This window comes from Chlamydotis macqueenii, chromosome 4 (assembly GCF_036417535.1).
Source record: "Chlamydotis macqueenii isolate bChlMac1 chromosome 4, bChlMac1.mat, whole genome shotgun sequence".
In the NCBI taxonomy this organism is placed as follows: domain Eukaryota; kingdom Metazoa; phylum Chordata; class Aves; order Otidiformes; family Otididae; genus Chlamydotis; species Chlamydotis macqueenii.
This window is the reverse complement of record NC_141559.1, coordinates 33,476,655-33,493,400: the sequence shown is the minus strand read 5'-3', so window position 1 is coordinate 33,493,400 and position 16,746 is coordinate 33,476,655. Positions and strand designations below refer to the sequence as shown.

Sequence of the window (16,746 nt, the reverse complement as noted above, 5' to 3'; positions counted from 1 at the left end):
GGCGGGGGGAAAGGGGGAGGGGAAAGGAACTGGCTATTGTTATTAACAAGTGATACTTCATGCTTAACAAAACCAAGAGAGTAATTTTAAACAGCGAAAAGCCGCCTTTCCCTTGAGACCTGCGTTTAGAATAGCTTAAATTCTAGAAAATTTGCATACGCTTAACTCCGCCCCTCGATTTCTGCCGTCTTTAGGGCAGCGGCTGACCAGCTCAGCCTGTCAGGCAACCAAATCCGGGCTGCGGTCACCGCCCTTGGCCGCGGTGTGCGGCCCGAGCTGCGTTACCCACAGCGCTGGCTCTTCGGCGGCAGCCCGAGCTCCCGTGGCGGGACGGCAAGGAGCTCCGGCCCCAAGCAGCGCCCTGCCTTCGGGGGACGGAGATTCCCGGAATCCTCCCGTGGGACCGGGCAGAAACGGCAACACAGCGTCCCCCCACCCCCACCCCCGCCCCCGCCCCCGCCCCCGCCCCCGCCCCACGAAGCGGGCCGCGGTCACTGCCAGAGGCCCCGGAGGGCCGGCCGGCTCCCTCCTCGCCGCTGCTGCCGCCGCACCGGGAGCTGGGCCTGGCCCGCGAACAGCGACCGGCTGACAGAGCGCCCCGCCCCGCCCCGCGCCGTCGATTTGTGCTCCCGGGCCGGCCCCGCACTTCCCATTGGCCGCCCCGCGCCGTCACTCCCGCCGGAGGCGGTGGCGTCAGGGGGCCGGACTTCCTCGTTGCCGTGGCGGCAGCGGCGGGGCCGGCGGTAGGTGAGCGGCGGGGGGCGAGGAACCGGTGGGTGGGGGGTGCGGGGCCGGTGGCAGCGGCAGCTGCTCGCTCCGGGTCCCCCTGCTCGGCGTGGGCAGAGCCCCACCAGGGTGGGCCCGGGCCCGGCGAGTGGCCTCCCTTCCCCCTTGCTCGCCGCAGGACGCCCGGGGCCTGCGCGGGCCGGTGCGGGGAAGCCGGGGGTGGCGGCGAGGCTGCGGCCGGAGCTGGTGGGCGGCGGCCAGCTGCCGTGGAGTGCTGGGGGGGCGCGGAACGTGGGCTCGCTGGAAAGGCTGGTCTGGGTGTGGGAAGCAGTAGCGGTGAGCGAAGAAGCTTGCGGCCCTGGCTGGGATGAAGTCCCTGCCTGGGACTGCAGGGCGGTGGTGTTATGTGGGTCTTGTGTGGTTGCCTTTATCTGTTCCTAAATGTTTTCTGTGGGGACACCTCTAGTTGAGGGCCTGTGGTTATGCAGCGGGAATACTCTATTTCTGCTTTAACTCATTTGCTGTTACACCTTGCATTCTCTTGCTCTATTATAGCCTAGTCTACACTGGACACTGGGTTGGAGTAAAAGGCAAAAGGAAGAAGAATGTGGGCTTGGAGGCTTAGTGGCAGAAAGAAGTAATAAATTCTCTCATTACTGGGCAATGCTGATAAAAGGAGCGCATTTGCTAGCTGAAATCTCACAAACACCAGGGGAGGAAAAAGCTTGTTTATTCATGCCCTGCCAAGTTGGGAGATCTCTTTGTTTAGAGAGCATCCAGCCTTGAGTGTTGCTTGTTGCAAGCACAATATTTACTTAACTAACTTTCCCAGAAACAGTGTGGTTGCGGTCGCGGCTATGGCTTTAGAATATATTTGTCCAATCGTGTGAAGAGACTGTATATGTCATGATAGCCATTAAAAAGAAAGAACATTTTTTAAAAAGGCAAAGTAAAACACATCCTGTCATGATCTTGCATGCAGCATTATTATTTTAACAAACTACTAGGGTTGTTTTATTACCATCACTTAATATGTCAGCTGAGCCGCCTGATAGCAGAGGGTGGATCTTCCACCCATAGTAGACTTCCTCAAAATATTCCCCTTAGTGTGAGATTTTCCTATCCCTAGCTGTGCTGTGTACATCCTTCACTGCTTTGATGGTGGATTATTCCTGGAATGTCAGTGTTTGAGGATGTTTGATTATAATTTCCTCCTGTCCCCATCGCCCCCCTTTTTTTCTTTTGTTATGTATGGGGAGTCCCTGCAAATGACCAGCTTTGCTGCATTGCATCTGTTTGTTTTTTTTTTTTCTCTAAAATGTGAACACCAAGCTGGCTGTGAAGAAGGAATAGGTGATGTAGTTGAGTGCTGCAGCCATTGTGCTTTTTCCAGTACAGTTTTTAAAAGGGACTGGCAACTTTAGTGCCTTAACTGATGCATTTTTTTAAAAAGTTGATCTTTCTCTATGAAGAGAAAGATTCAACTTTTTTTTTAAGGCATATCGAGCTAAGTGCTATGAATAATTAGTCACTTTTAAAATTTCAGATAAGTGGGTATAAACCTTATCTATATTTTACATATATGTGTGTGTATGTGCAGACGTATGTCTGTGTTAGTGTCTGCCTGCACTAGAAACTTTTTATATTGTTTAGTATAAGGAGGGTTTGCAGCTTGTAGAGGTAGTTTGCAGTGTAATGTGCGTGGTTTTTTTTTTCCTCTGCTAATGTAAAAAAAAGAGTAACTGCCTTAATTGGATTGGAAACAGAGCACGAAATTGTCATTTGAAGCCTTGTTGTGTTTCAGGACACAGCTCCCACTTGAACACATGATGTATTCAGACTTGCAGCAGCTTTTCTGAGGGAAGAAAAACATTAAAACAGTTGTGGTTTTAAAAATGTTCTATGTCTTCAAAATAAGTAAATTAAAAATGTGATTCAGCAGGCCATTGGAAAATATTTATCTGTGCCTGTACACTCAAATGTAAAGTGGCTAAGTTGGTTTTCACTCTTGAGTGGAAAGTGCTGCTCTGTCCCCTTGGAATAGGGCTGCACAGGCATTTATCAGTAAAATGTTTGGAGGATGGGGAGTGGGATTCAAGGGAGATACTTTTTTTTTTTTTAAAAAAAAAAACCTAACCAATAATCTAGTTAAGACTAGATTTTCTGAAGGGTTTGGCCTGCCTCATCGTCTGTGGTAGGGATTGTTAAACTTCAGAGTGTTTCAGACAGTCTGTCCATTAGCATGATTGAGGGTTGAACTCCTCTGAAATATCACCCTCTTGTGTATATGGATGACTGGGAGTTTGAACTCTTCCTGTTTTAAATAGTGACCTACCTGGAGGAAAAAACTATCTCTTACCAATAATGTTGCATACTCCTGCCCATGCCAGCAACTTTTTGTGTGGAATATGAACACAGGGAAAGTAATTCAAGTATTCTTGGCATTTTAAATTAAATTAGCACTAGGAAAGATGATTGTAGTCCTTGGGGAGCAGGCTGTTCAGGAACTCTTTTAGAAAGATATCCCAAGTTAATATTTAGCTCATGTTGTACAATGTCATTGTAGTTCAGGCCGAACTGAAATCAGTGGAGAAATCTTTTCAGCTCAGAGGCAACATCCACTTACATTATCACGGAATCTGGAATTTGGATCTTCAGGTTTGCTGCTATTGTGCTGCTTATAACTTTGTAACGAGGTAATTCCCCAGGCTGAGAGAAATGGCAGTCACAGATTCTGAAATTATTCCCGGCCTTGGTGTTGCCACCTTTTTTTTTTTTTTTTTTTTGAGACAGAACATGAAGTTCACTGTAAATATAGCAGTTGTGTCATTTGAAGCACGTGCATGCACTTCCATTTTACTGTGTCCCATGGCATTCCTATTCTTAGCATAGGAAATACTATAGCCAGCATAGAAGATATCTTCCATCAGGCTTTTGTGCTGAGGGCAACCAGGTATAGAATGTGTACAACAACCAGTTTAACAACTGGACAGAGCCTTGTGACCTGCTCTTTCCTCTGGGTGCTTTGGAGCTGGCCAGTGATAAGCAGATGTGTGGATGTGAATGGATTGAGTTACAACTATATAGGAGCAAGAGTTGTTAGAGATAAATGAGATTCATAGCATGCTTTAAAGCGCCTAATGAGATCCTAGTAAACAGTCTGTGGTAGGAAATTGCACGATGGATGAACTGCAACTGGAAAATCCAGTCCTCTCCGTCCCCCATCCAGCTCAGGCCTGCCTCGGTCGAAGCGACCACACCTGACTGCGTGACCACAGCTGGCAGGCAAGGATAGCAGGGTAAGAGATGAACGCTGGTTGCTGAGGGCTTAGATTAGGAAAGGCTTTATTGCTAATACCTAGAGCTTGGATTAGCACCAGGCTTTGGAAACAAACCAAATGCGTGTGTTTCCTATCTGCTTAGAGTGGCAGAAGGAATCTCATTTCCTTGAGGAATCTTTTGTGCTTCGAGGGTTATGTTTTTGCTTTTCAATCCTGTAGTAAGATAGTAAATGCTGCTGCTGTAAATTGCCTTAGCTTAGAAGTTGGCATGGTGACTCATAGGACTTGATGTCTTGGATCTTTAATTTTCTTCTGTTCTTTCCTCTTCCCTTCACAACAAAAGCTTTAATTGGTTTCTAGTTCAAGCAGAGGATTTCTCAATATCTTATTTGTATAGCGTGTTTAACAAATAACTCAAACCTATTGAGATTAGGAGTGACAAGGGAGTGTTAATAAAATCTTTCACATGGTGCTTCTGGAATGAGAGCTGTTTCCCTCCCCCAAGCTTTTATGCATTAGCTTCCTATTGTTGTTATAAAAATCAGGCTGAGTAATTCCTTGGTCCTTTTATATCGCTGTGTTTTTTCCCTTCCCACGTTATCCTGCTCTCTGAAATCCCTGACTCACTGAGTGCAGCATGGAAGGTAACACCTGACTGCTAGCAGGTTGCGTCAGTGTTATCCGTCCGTTGCTGCTGGGGCCAAGCTATCAGTGTGCTCATCCATGTGAACTGCTGTTTCTTGGGGAAATTCTTGCTGTGGTTTTGGGATGTGTGCATGTGTACATGCACATATTTGGGCTACAAGAATGCGTTCAGTGAAATAAAATACTTCTTAATCTGTATTTATCAGAAATAATGGCCAATGTGGAACTGTATTACACTACAAATACCTATGGCTGTCTGTTCAGTATTAGTTTGACCACCACTGAGATAATTTTTAAAGTTTTCCTTAAGCCATGGCCCCAAATGTGACACTGTTTCTCTGAAAGTTCAGGTTTGGACCCATTAGTCTAAAAGGCATTACAATTGGTTTGGAGTAGGTTGATTTTGATTTTCAAGCAGAGTGGTTTTGCAGAAATAAAAGCTCAGATCTGCTCGGTTTCAGAACACTTCTACCCCCTTACAGATGGAGATGGCCAAGGCATGAAAGTGCTGACTCTGTACCTGAGCTCTGAGCTGCCTTGATTCCTCCTTGTTTGTCTGTGTGACGGTGGAAATCCCTTTTTACTGGCAGTCACCAGGTCTGACAGTCATTCAGGAAATGCCTTTTTCGGTTGTTTCCACCTCCTGCTCTGAGCAGCTTATCTCTGTGGGATCACTTGTTGAGTACTTGCTTCATTCACACTCCCCTCCGTTTCTCTTGCGCAGGAAGGATACATGACTTGCTGAAAAGAGAGAAAATGCTATGCTGGGGATACTCATCTTTTGGACAACCTGGGATAGGTAGCAACCTCCAGGTCATCATTCCTGAACCGCAGGTGTATGGATTCATTCATGACAGAAGTGTGAAGGAGGTGGCATGTGGAGGAAACCACTCTGTGTTCCTGTTGGAAGATGGGGAAGTGTATACCTGTGGCTTGAACACCAAAGGCCAACTGGGGCATGACTGTGAAGGAAGCAAGCCAGGTAAGTCTGCTTTTTACATGCACTTCAAACTGTCTTGAAGCTGGTGGGCTGAGAAGGTTATGGAGGCTGCTTTATTTTGATTGCTCTGGAGCAGCTGACATAGCTGAAGATCATGTGTAATAACACACTAATGATGCTGAATAGTATTTGCTGGGTCTGGAAAACTAAAGCTGAGCAGCATGGGTGAGGAGACAGGTCTGCTTAGTTTGAGAAATGCATCAAAACAGAGGCATGCACAGATGGTCTCAGGGCAGACCTTGTTATTTGGCATTATGTTGCCTTTTTATAAAAGGAAGAGAGAGCCATGAGTCACAAGCGTCTTCTGGTTTGTCTTTCCAATTGCACTTCATCATACTTGTTCAGTGCCTACTTGTTCAGTTACTGTTGGAACTTTGTCACTTACATAGAGAATAGATCTATGTTGAGTATAGTGGAGAACAAACTTAGTTTTGGCCAAGAGATTTTATAAATTTTGTTTTCCTTCTTGGAAATACCTTGATGACTTGTGCCTTCTCCCCTTCATGTTTTCTTAATCTAGAAGGTGATTGTAGCCTTGTGTTCCCCAGACTCACATTCCATTTTCTTCATTGTGTTCCAGCAGGCAGAACCTGTGTGTGTAACACCACAAGCAGGTAACACCTCTCCCAAGGTGAAGGAGTGGTTTAATTGCATATTGTTATTCTGAGAAACCTTGAAGCCTTTCTTAGGGACTTTCTTTGAATGTTCCAGTTAACTTTCTATTAACTTCCTGGTTTTAGCATGTGGTAAAGATACAGGTATTTCTGTTTCCATAACATAATAGAAATCCCTTCATGGGTAATTAGGAAGGACTTGGGGTTTCTGTGGTGTCCCTTATTATTGCATGACATATGAGGTGTGTACAAAATACCCCCAGTTTCCCATATATTATGTACAAGTCTGACCTGACTGATTCCACTACTTCTTTTTTTTTCTGTCAGTGCGTCTTTTGTGTCTTTTTCTCAAGCATGAGGTGATAGATGGGGAATGCTGGATGTCTGTGATGTGGGATTAGAGGAGTTGACCTTGAATCTGGCATCTCTTGCTTTTCCTAAGTTATTTCCAGACAATTACTAAAAGAAGTTGGGAGTACTGAAGTACTCCTTAAGTCCTCTCTGTGCACAACCTCTCTTCATCTTCTGAGGACTGGTAAACTTAGGCCCTGGAATAAATGAGATGCATAGTAAAAGGATGCTAAGCCTAGTGAATATTCCACCTGATTTGATGAGGATACTTTGTCCTGCAGATCCCCTAACAAGCTGCATGACTTTAGTGTAGAGGCTCCAGAAATTCAGTACTGTTTTAAGCGCTGTAAAGATGTGTACTCTGAGAAACATCTTTGGGATACCTTGATCTTTACCCATGAAACAGCAAGCATAAGGTGGTAATGAAAATGGAAGCTTCATAGTGAGTAGAAGATCAGAGCTGGAAATGGATCTCATGAATCCTGAATGCTGAAGTATAGACCTCTAGCAACTAAGTAACTCTCCCTTCAGCTAGGGCTGTAGGAGAGGCTCAGTCTGAGATTGAGAAATAGAAATAAGTTCTTTGGGTTTGATCCTAAGTGCCCTTCTTCTACCCCTTAAATTAAGGGACTATCACTAAAATGTGACACCGACTTCCAGTTATCCTGCATGTTTCATTTATCCTGAAAAAGGTTCTTCAGTGCTGCTCTCTGAAGAGCCTGTGACCATCCTTGAGAAACTGTGTTTTTCTGCTGACACAGCACTACCAACTGTGCCTGCAATGGAGTTTCTGCTACCTAGGGCAGGTGGGAGTGATGTGCTGTAAAGTAAGGAACAGCTTCCCTTTTTAGTTCATGGTGAAAATAGCCACAGCAGTCTTTATGCTAACAGCAGTAAACTGGGAGAGTGTCCCATCCCACACACTTCTTTGTGTGGATCTACTTTGGCTTGCAGCAGTAGAAACTGAATTTCTTTGTTCTCCTTTGCAAATAGGAACAAGAAGAGTCAAGCTCTCCTCTTTTACCCCTGGCTCCCCTGCATGGCATAAAGATGACCTTACACCTTCTGTATGGCACGTCAAAGATCATCTTTCTCTTTCTCCATGAGTTGTAGACCTATGAATGAAGCCATGTATGATGGAAATGAAGATGTATGTGTGGGGGGTAGGGTCTTGAGCTGTTGAAGATTAAGATGACAGAAGACTGTCAGGAGGGGTCTGAGGTAGAGAATGGGAGAAATGCCTGGCACTGGGAGTCTTGCAGCTGCATCTCTCCAGCCTCTGTGGGCAGGGCAATGTGGGCTGAGGCCTCTGGGTTTTACTGCCTTGTAGTTTGATTCTGCATAGCCTGTAAGGGCAGACCTCTACCCAGCTCTGGGAGTGAGCCGTGTCTCTGGCTGGGGGATGTTGTGACACAAGGCTGACTGTCACCTCCAGGCAGCCCCTAGAGAGTTCCCTCTGGGCTTCAGAAATGCCTACCATGGCCTGTGGAGTGGCTTAGGTCTGTATGAGAGTAGCATCGGGATGTGAAAATATGCAGGGAGTCTTGAACCTTTTGAAGGCTGGATGACTTCAGAGGAGTGGAGTGATCTCCTTCCTGCCCAGGTCTGTGCTTGTAAGAGGAAACTCCCTTCTGTCTCTCACATTTTTTGTATGTGTGTACGTGTGGCTTATGCTACCGGTGTGCTAAAAACGTCAGTTAGTGTTTTCAGAACATGTTATTTAACCAGAGATGGTCATTTCCCAGGATGATGTTTGTTTGCGAATAAAACTCTGGGACTTTGCAATGCACTGAACGAGGATCTAACCCTGTTCTCCTTGAAAGGCTCCCACTCCCTCCAGTGAGAGAAGAGTTGTTGTATTTGCAGAGTGCTTTTGAAGACTTTGCCTCCCTTTCTTCCCTTACTACATATTCCAAATATTTTTTTTTTCTCTTGTTCTGCTGCCCATTTACACATATCTGTAGTAGGAGGATTCAGTTTTGCTTCTCATTCATGCTACTCACAAAAACTTCACAGTGGCATAGAAGTGTGTTTCAGTAATTCCTCTTAGAGGAGTTCTTTAGAGGGCACCTTTTGAAATAAGAGAAACTTTATAAATTGAAAACTTATGTTTACTGTCACATCAGCTGAACTTTGTGGATATAACGCAGAGACAGGATAGCAACTGGTGAAGTGACTCTTGTGCCTCTCCGCTACAGGGAACAGAAATTACTAGGGTAGTACGTGTCACTGACTGAGCGTAAGTCAACAAAGGTTTATTTTTCTGAAAGTGCCCTTTCCTGGGATTTTACATTGTGGTGGTAATATTAAAGATGCCGAAGAAATTTATCCTAACTAAAAGAATGTTCGTTTCGACTAAAAGCTAACAGCCTGTGATGGTTTCCAACTCCCCACTTCAGAGCTAGGGTGGTATCGGGTATGCCACTCCTCTCCTGTGAGCTCCAACAAGAGCTATCGCCCCACATCACCATGCTATTTACTGTTTCATTCCTCCATTGAATTGCAGTGGTCAGCAAACTACTTGAAGAGTCCATCCCTCCCAGGAATGGATACTTGGCTTTGTACTTGGCTAGATGACTGGTTTTCCTCAGCTCTTTGTTTTGTTTTTTTTTTCTTTTTGTTGTTTTTTTTTTTTTCTTTTTTTTCTTTTCCCATGAAACAGTCTATAGTTTGTGTCTCTGCAATTACTTGGCAAGGATGCAGAGCGGGAGACACTGTCCCAGTGTTCTCTCACTATGACCATAGTTAATAAAGCTTGTCTGACCTGCCCTAATTTTTACTTGTGTTGTTACGCACTTGAAGTCCCAGAGTCTCTGACAATCCCTTAGGAGAAGCAACTTGGCCATCTTAGTTGTGAAGTATTGAGCTAACTGTTGTGCAAACTCAGACTGGAGTTTGCACTAATTTCCTGACCATCATCAGGTGTTAACATATACAATATGTCTCTAGTGGGAAGTAATAATTTTGTACTGCAATAGTTTTAGGAAACAAGAAACTTATTCTTCATAGCTATATCTAAATTTCCACTGCTTCAGCTCCATAATTTCACTTGGGTTTATTTTCTTTGGATCTGATATGTCTTGACTCCCTCTGATGATTCTTAGATGAGTGTGTTTTATCTGAATGTGCATGCATATGGTGGGGAACAAAAGACAAGCCCAGCTACCTAAGGTAAAGGTTCTTTTGGGATTTGGGCTTTTGGGAGTGTGAAATAACTAGCTGGTTCTTAAACATTTTTAAAGCTTTAGAAACATGCTTGAGTCTGAGATGTGGAACTTTTTTTCTGGTGTAGAGATTTGTTCTCTGCAAGTCATTTGGATTCCATTTGACTTCTGCTAGGGAGAAAACCTGGGCTTTGGTAATTAGTGTCTCAAGAGAGTTACAGGAAAATGGTGCCAAATTTTCCTCAAGCTTTTCCTCTGATAACATACAGCAGACAAAACCATGCTTTTCTACCAAATTTCCTGTCTGGATGCAAATGTGCAGGGTAGCATTGCTTCTTTGTGCATTGCAGAATCTATCTGCTCATAGCTGAAGGGCTAGAAATATCATCATTATGTTCAAACTCTTTCGAAAAAGCAGGGGGAAAACAAACCTGCACCAAACTAAAAAAAAAAAAACCCACTACATGGTCCAGATCCCCTGGATTTCTCTGAACTTGGTGTCCTTTCTTGTCAGACATAAATCTACTTGTCCTGAACTTCAGCACAGGGTTACAGTGACCAGAGACCTTGGTGCTCACTGTGGCATGGCTGTTAATCATGAACCCTGTAACAGCTGAGAATTCAGATACATGAACTGCTTGGAAGGACAGCCTGTATGGATGTTCCTCTCCTAGCCTCTTCCTGGTGGGTGAGAAGTCAGCTAGGAGGCTTTGGTTGCTCAGGACGAGGAGAGGTGGTAGAGTTTGTGTTTGTTGGAAGCAGCCGTGGAAGCGAGCAGGTTATAGATGAGGAGGCACAGCGGCTGCATTGAATAGGTAAGGCTGAGAGGTGCTCCCAGACGGGATGACAGTGGCAGGAGAAGAGCTAGTTCCCCCTGCCTTCTCTTTGCACGAGGAGTGAAACAAGCACAAAAGAGCTTAAACACCAGTAAATTCAGGAGGTTCCACTCAGCAGCCTTTTTGTACCCATTTGGGCATGGACCTGAGGCTCAGCATGCAGCTATTGCAACACTTCCCAAGCTCTGTGATCTGAGAGAGTCCTGCCTCACATTCACCACATTTTCTCTATGCCCCAAAGCAGAGCCACGTGTTGTTAAAGTTGAAGCAGAGGCATGGCAGACCTGCATGTAGGCATTGGTCCTGCCAAGCCTGGGAGGACGTGCCTGGAAACGAGCATACTGAGGGATCTATGGGGAGGGAAGGAGCCATCTGAGGCAGAGAGGCCCTTGCAGAGTCAGACCTTTGGTGCTGACCTGCAGCAGCTGACTTTAAACTGGAACAATAATAAAGGAAGGATTAGGACACAACTTATGTTTCAGCACCTATTGTAAATGTTATTTGTAAAAAGAGTCAGGTTATTAAACTGGCCACTCTTTGCAGACATGTTAATTTGTGCTCATTCTTTTCCCTCCTTTGATTGTTCACGGGATCTGACCAAGCTATTTGAGGTTGTTAGGCCTTCACTAATGACTGCAGCAACATCAGCAACGTGGGCTTGCATTATGATGTGTCCATCTTAGCTGAATTGGTGCAATTTGGGCTTCAGAATCACAGAATAGTTTGGGTTGGAAGGGATCTTTAAAGGTCATTTAGTCCAGCCCCACTGCAAGAGGCAGGGACATCTCCAACCAGATCAGGTTGGTCAGAGCCCCCTCCAACCTAGCCTTGAACGTCTCCAGGGATGGGGCATCCACCAGCTCTCTGGGAAACTTGTTCCAGTGTTGCACCACCCTCACTGTAAAAAATTGTTTCCTTGTATGAAGTCTGAATCTGCCTCCTTCTGTTTTAAAACCATTACCTCTTGTCCTATGACGACAAGCCCTGCTAAAGAGTTTCTCCCCATCTTTCTTATAAGCCCCCTTTAGGTACTGGAAGGCCACTGTAAGGTCTCCCTGGAGCCTCCTCTTCTCTAGGCTGAACAGCCCCTGCTCTCTCAGCCTGTCCTCATAGGAGAGCTGCTCCAGCCCTCTCATCATCTTTGTAGCCTTCCTCAGGACTTGCTCCAACGGATCCATGTCTTTCTTATGTTGGGAGCTCCAGAGCTGGATGCAGTACTGCAGGTGGGGTCTCACGAGAGCAGAATAGAGGGGCAGAATCACCTCCTTCAGCGTGCTGGCCACGCTGCTTTTGATGCAGCCCAGGATACAGTTGGCTTTCTAGGCCGCAAGGGCGCATTGCCGGCTCATGTTGAGCTTCTCATCCACCAATACCCCCAAGTCCTTCTCCTCAGGGCTGCTCTCAATCCATTCATCGCCCAGCCTGTATTTGTGCTTGGGATTGCCCCAACCTATGTGCAGGACCTTGCACTTGGCCTGGTTAAACTTCATGAGGTTGGCACGGGCCCACCTCTCCAGCCTGTCAAGGTCCCTCTGGATAGCCTGCCTCCCTTCCAGCATGTTGACCACACCACACAGCTTGGTGTCATTGGCAAACTTGCTGAGGGTGCACTCTATCCCACTGTCCCTGTTGCTGACAAAGATGTTAAACGGGGCTGGTCCCAAAACCAGCACCTGCGGAACACCACTCATCACTGGTCTCTATTTGCACGCTGAGCCGTTGACCACCACTCTCTGAATGCGGCCATCCAGCCAGTTCCTTTTCCACCGAGTGGTCCATCCATCAAATCCATGTGTCTCCAGTTTAGAGACAAGGATGTTGTGCGGGATGGTGTCAGATGCTTTGACAAATCCAGATGTGTGACGCCAGTTGGTCGTCCCTTGTCCACCAATGCTGTAATGCTGTCATAGAAGGCCACCAAATTGGTCGGCCATGATCTGCCCTTAGTGAAGCCATGTTGGCTGTCACCAGACACCTCCTTATTTTCAAACTTAGGTGATGTGGCTAGAGCCCTTATCAGTGAAGACTGAGGCAAAAAAAGTCACTGAGTACCTCAGCCTTCTCCATGTCCTGAGTAACCAGTCTCCTGTTTACTCCTGGAGAGGGCCTACATTCTCTCTGGTTTTTGTTTTATCCCTGATGTACCTATAGAAGCTTTTCTTGATGCCCTTGATGTCCTGGCCAGACTTAATTCTGTCAGGGGTTTTAGCCTTCCTTACCTGATCCCTGGCTGCTTGAACAATCTCTTTGTATTCCTCCCAGGCTAACTGTCCTTGCTTCCACCCTCTGTAGGGTTCCTTTTTGTTTTTCAGTTGGTCCAGGAGCTCCTTGTTCATCCATGCAAGCCTCCTGATGTTTTTGCCCGACTTCCTCTTTGGGATGCATTGCTCCTGAGCTTGGAGGAGGTGCTCCTTGACTATTAACCAACTTTCCTGGGCCCCTCTTCCCTTCAGGGTACTTTGCCCAGCAGATCCCCGAAGAGGCCAAAGTCTGCTCTCCTAAAGTCCAGGGTAGAGAGCTAGCTGCACACCCTTCTTGCTGCCGTAAGGTTTTTGAACTCACCATTTCATGGTCACTGCAGCCAAGGCTGCCCTTGAGCTCCACATTTCCCTCCTTGTTGGTGAGAACAAGGTCCAGCATAGCACCTCTCCTTGTTGGTTCCTCTGTCACTTGCAGGAGGAAGTTACCATCCACACATTCCAGGAACCTCCCGGATTGCTTGTGTCCTGCTGTGTTGTTTTTAGGATGTATTTAAGTTTCAAAATTAGAAAGCTGGATTTAAAAATTACTTCATTTTAGAAACAATATATATATGGTCAAATGAGAAATAAAACCAAAGGAAGTGCTTTCTCTTAGATATCAATATATCCCTTGCATGTGCATGTATTGAATTGATTGGCTGAGGGCTCTGAATATGCAAGATATTTGTAGTGGGCTGTTTTAAAATTTGCATTGTCTGACTTGTACCAATATTTTCAGACTCTAGGATTAAGGAAAGCCTAAACTGAGGAGAGATAGGACTCTTTATGAGAGCCTAAACTAGTAGAAGTCTGGTTTCTTGTCAGTAGAGAAATTTATAGTCCAATCCTGAAATGGCTGTAATGTGTTCTCAGATGTAACTCTGAAGTGCTGCCTCTGAAAACATGTATGTTATTATAACCACCAGATTTCTTTCTTGATTTCACTTTGAGGGGTGAAAACAAGACTGAGCCCAGGGAAGCAAGATACTGTTGTTTTTTTTTTTTTTTTTTTTAGAATCAGTACAGCCTATTTTACTGAGGACATGAGGGACCATTTTAATGTCTCTTGTCTCAAAAGGCAGAGCTGCAGTAGGAATGACCAGCTTTTTGCCCTTTAATTGTGGATTTGTAGGGCAGTTTATCAACCTAAACTTGTATTTATCTTGGTCATATTTGTTATTCCTGTACGATGTGTTCTACTCGGAGGCTTTCTGAAGGTGCACGAGAAATAAAGGCTATCTGCCTGCCTGACTTGGAAGGAGCATGAAACCCTGGCATTGGTATGGTGTGTGACACTCATGACTGTCCCCTCTCCTGCAACCATGCTGAAACTGAAAGATGGGCTCAGGATAAAATGGGTGGGTAGCTGTGGGTGTGGTGAGGTAAAGGGAGAGGGCAGGAAAGAAGCTGGAAGTGATAGACACAAGTTTTCTGAATGCCCCAACCTATCTGGTCTTGGAATGGCTGTCCATGCTGGACCAAAGTGATGACCTCATTAAGTTGAATGTGTAAGTAGGGCTGAGAGTCCCAGCTTCTAGGAGAGTTTTCACTATTTTGGTGGCTGTTGATGCTGGAATTTGATTATTCTTGTCTTCAAGGTGTGTTATGTGACACAACCACAAATAATAATATGCGGTTATTAGGCAACTTTTGTATAGGTAGGGCTCTATTAATAGACATCTGAAATAAGAAATCTCTTCCCAACTCCAGAATTTTTATTCTCACTCCCAATAAAGCAGCCTAGGTGCTTTTACTCAGTAAGGAGGATTTTTTTCCCCTTGCTTTAATATCCTATGTTTTCTTTGCATTAAAGTATGCAGGTGTGTGTTTTGAGGTAACAAAACGAGAATTTGGTAAAGGTGAATGTAGTGTTCTGAATTATCTTGAAGGCTCACAAGAGTGTGTAGGGTCTTCAGGATGAATGTTCCCTTTTCTGATGGAAAAGAGATTGGCTTATTTTTCAGTGTCTAGCTATTATATGGAAAGACTGATTCTGGCTCATGGTGTATCCCTGTTGTTTGCTCTGTTGTCTGTAGACATTGAATCTTCCAGAAGATGCATAACTACATCTGTGATTCTAAGTTTGACTCGGGCAACATTAAACAGCCTGATGCTCCTTCTTAAGCTGTTTTGGAAAGAATAATTTATTTCAGAGATCTTTGTGAAACCTTTTTCTTTGCAGAAATAAAATATTTTTGACACTTAAGGCTGCTAGCAGAAAACAGCTGTTCCTACAGCAGAGCTGTGAAGAAATGCTTACGCTCCTAACACCTGACCTGCCTTTTAAACAGCTGCCTGTATATATAAACTCACCAAAAAGGAATGTAAAGATACTCATATCTCCTTTTCTCAGAATGCCCTTCAAATCTTACACTAGAGAAAGTTAATAAATACACTTTTGTAAATGTTTAATAGGACTACATTAATTGCTTCCCTTTCCCGGTCACCATGCTCCTTTGCAATAATCTATTTCCAAGCAGTATTTGTGAGCCTGATGTCACTGCAAGGGCAAGGGTGCTGTACTGAGTCTGCACTGTGCAGGTGTGGCTTCTCAAGAATGTGTGGCTTTGTCCTGGCTCTATGCTGGTCACTGCACGATTGAAATAAATGGGAACAGAGTGAGGAGCACACCAAGTGCTTCTGAAAATCACATGCTGCTTTGTTAAAGCCTGGGGCTGCCACAAGTGAGACACTGCCAAGTGCAGCTACCTAGAAAATGTAGCCTCCCTTTTAGAAGAAAATATAAAATGCCCATATGAAGGCTAAATGCTTCCTATTGTGCAGAACTGCTCAAATAATGTGAAAAGATGGCAAAATGGCATTTGTCCAGAGGCAAAAAGTGGAATGAAGCCCTTGTGGCTGGCTTGTGGTGTGGATGGTATACAGCAATGCTCACTGTCTTGCAGGGACTTGGAGATGCTTCACTTTGAGCCCTCTGCTCAGACATCACCTGATGTGGAAGGGCATTCGTACAGCGGTGATCTGCAGGATCGAGCACAGCAGACGGATAACAGTAAACTCTTACCATACCTCCTGGGCCAGTCGTTTGCTGCCTGAAGAAACTGACTGAGCCCTGAGGACAGGCTTTAGATGTTCCTGGGTCTTTGAGCCTTAAATTCGTTGTGGTTTGCCAACACATGTGGCGGAAGGAGCTGTTTTAAGGCTGCTGGGATGGCAACACTGCTATGTTTGCAGGAGCACTGCAGGGAAGAAATGAACAGATCTCTCTTCCCTGTTTTAAGGCTTCTGGGATGGCAACAGTGCTATGTTTGCAGGAGCGCTGCAGGGAAGAAATGAACGGATCTCTCTTCCTTGCAGTGCTAGGAGGTGAAAGTGCTGGTTTTCAAGCGGATCTGTCAATTTTATGCTGGTTGCCTTTTGCTTTGTGTTTATAAGGTTGGCTCAGTAGTTGCCACAGGACTATGTTAACTCCTCCATGTGGCTATGATGGACTGTATTGAAGGGCTTATTCTTCCTTTTCTCTGGTCTGCTGCCCCTGCTTACTGCCATCAACCTTTGTCACAGCTCTCAAGATTGCTGCGGCTTTGCTTGGGATTTCTCAGGCAGAAATATGGCTTTGCACTGTGTAGTACCAGCACATCAAATCCAGTATCTACGCACCCATCTCCCTAATTTCTCCTTCCACCTCTGACATCCATGATCAGCATGTCACCCCGAGGTCTAGCGTGTCCTACCCACTCTGGAGTTGCTGCCCTGGAGCCATGGCACTTACTGGGGTGTGAGTGGTGGACCATGGAGGTTTCTCAGTAGTCATGGCCCAGCTGCAGCTTCTGTGCTGCCAGTGGCCAGCAAGCCTGGCCAACTGACAACCTTTACAGCTCTCTGCAGTAACCTGAAGAGGAAAACAGGTACTCTCTGGGTTTCCTGA

General features: G+C 45.4%; 1 protein-coding gene across 7 annotated transcripts in view; it reads left to right on the top strand.

Annotated features, from left to right (window-relative positions):
- Positions 1-653: 653 nt before the first annotated feature.
- The window catches only part of HERC3 (HECT and RLD domain containing E3 ubiquitin protein ligase 3), a 56,174-nt gene continuing 40,081 nt past the window's right edge, over positions 654-16,746 (top strand). Inside the window, exons 1-3 of one of the 7 annotated variants that reach the window (XR_015258414.1) lie at positions 654-747; positions 3,956-4,025; positions 5,377-5,634. Coding sequence is in view for 6 of the 7 variants with exons in the window: in XM_086746541.1 (XP_086602667.1) it covers positions 5,409-5,634 (226 nt within the window). In the remaining variant the exon portion in view is untranslated. Of the gene's footprint in view, positions 748-3,955; positions 4,026-5,229; positions 5,250-5,376; positions 5,635-16,746 lie in introns of those variants that run through there. The other 6 variants (XM_086746541.1, XM_086746537.1, XM_086746538.1 and 3 more) reach the window with 6 other exon arrangements.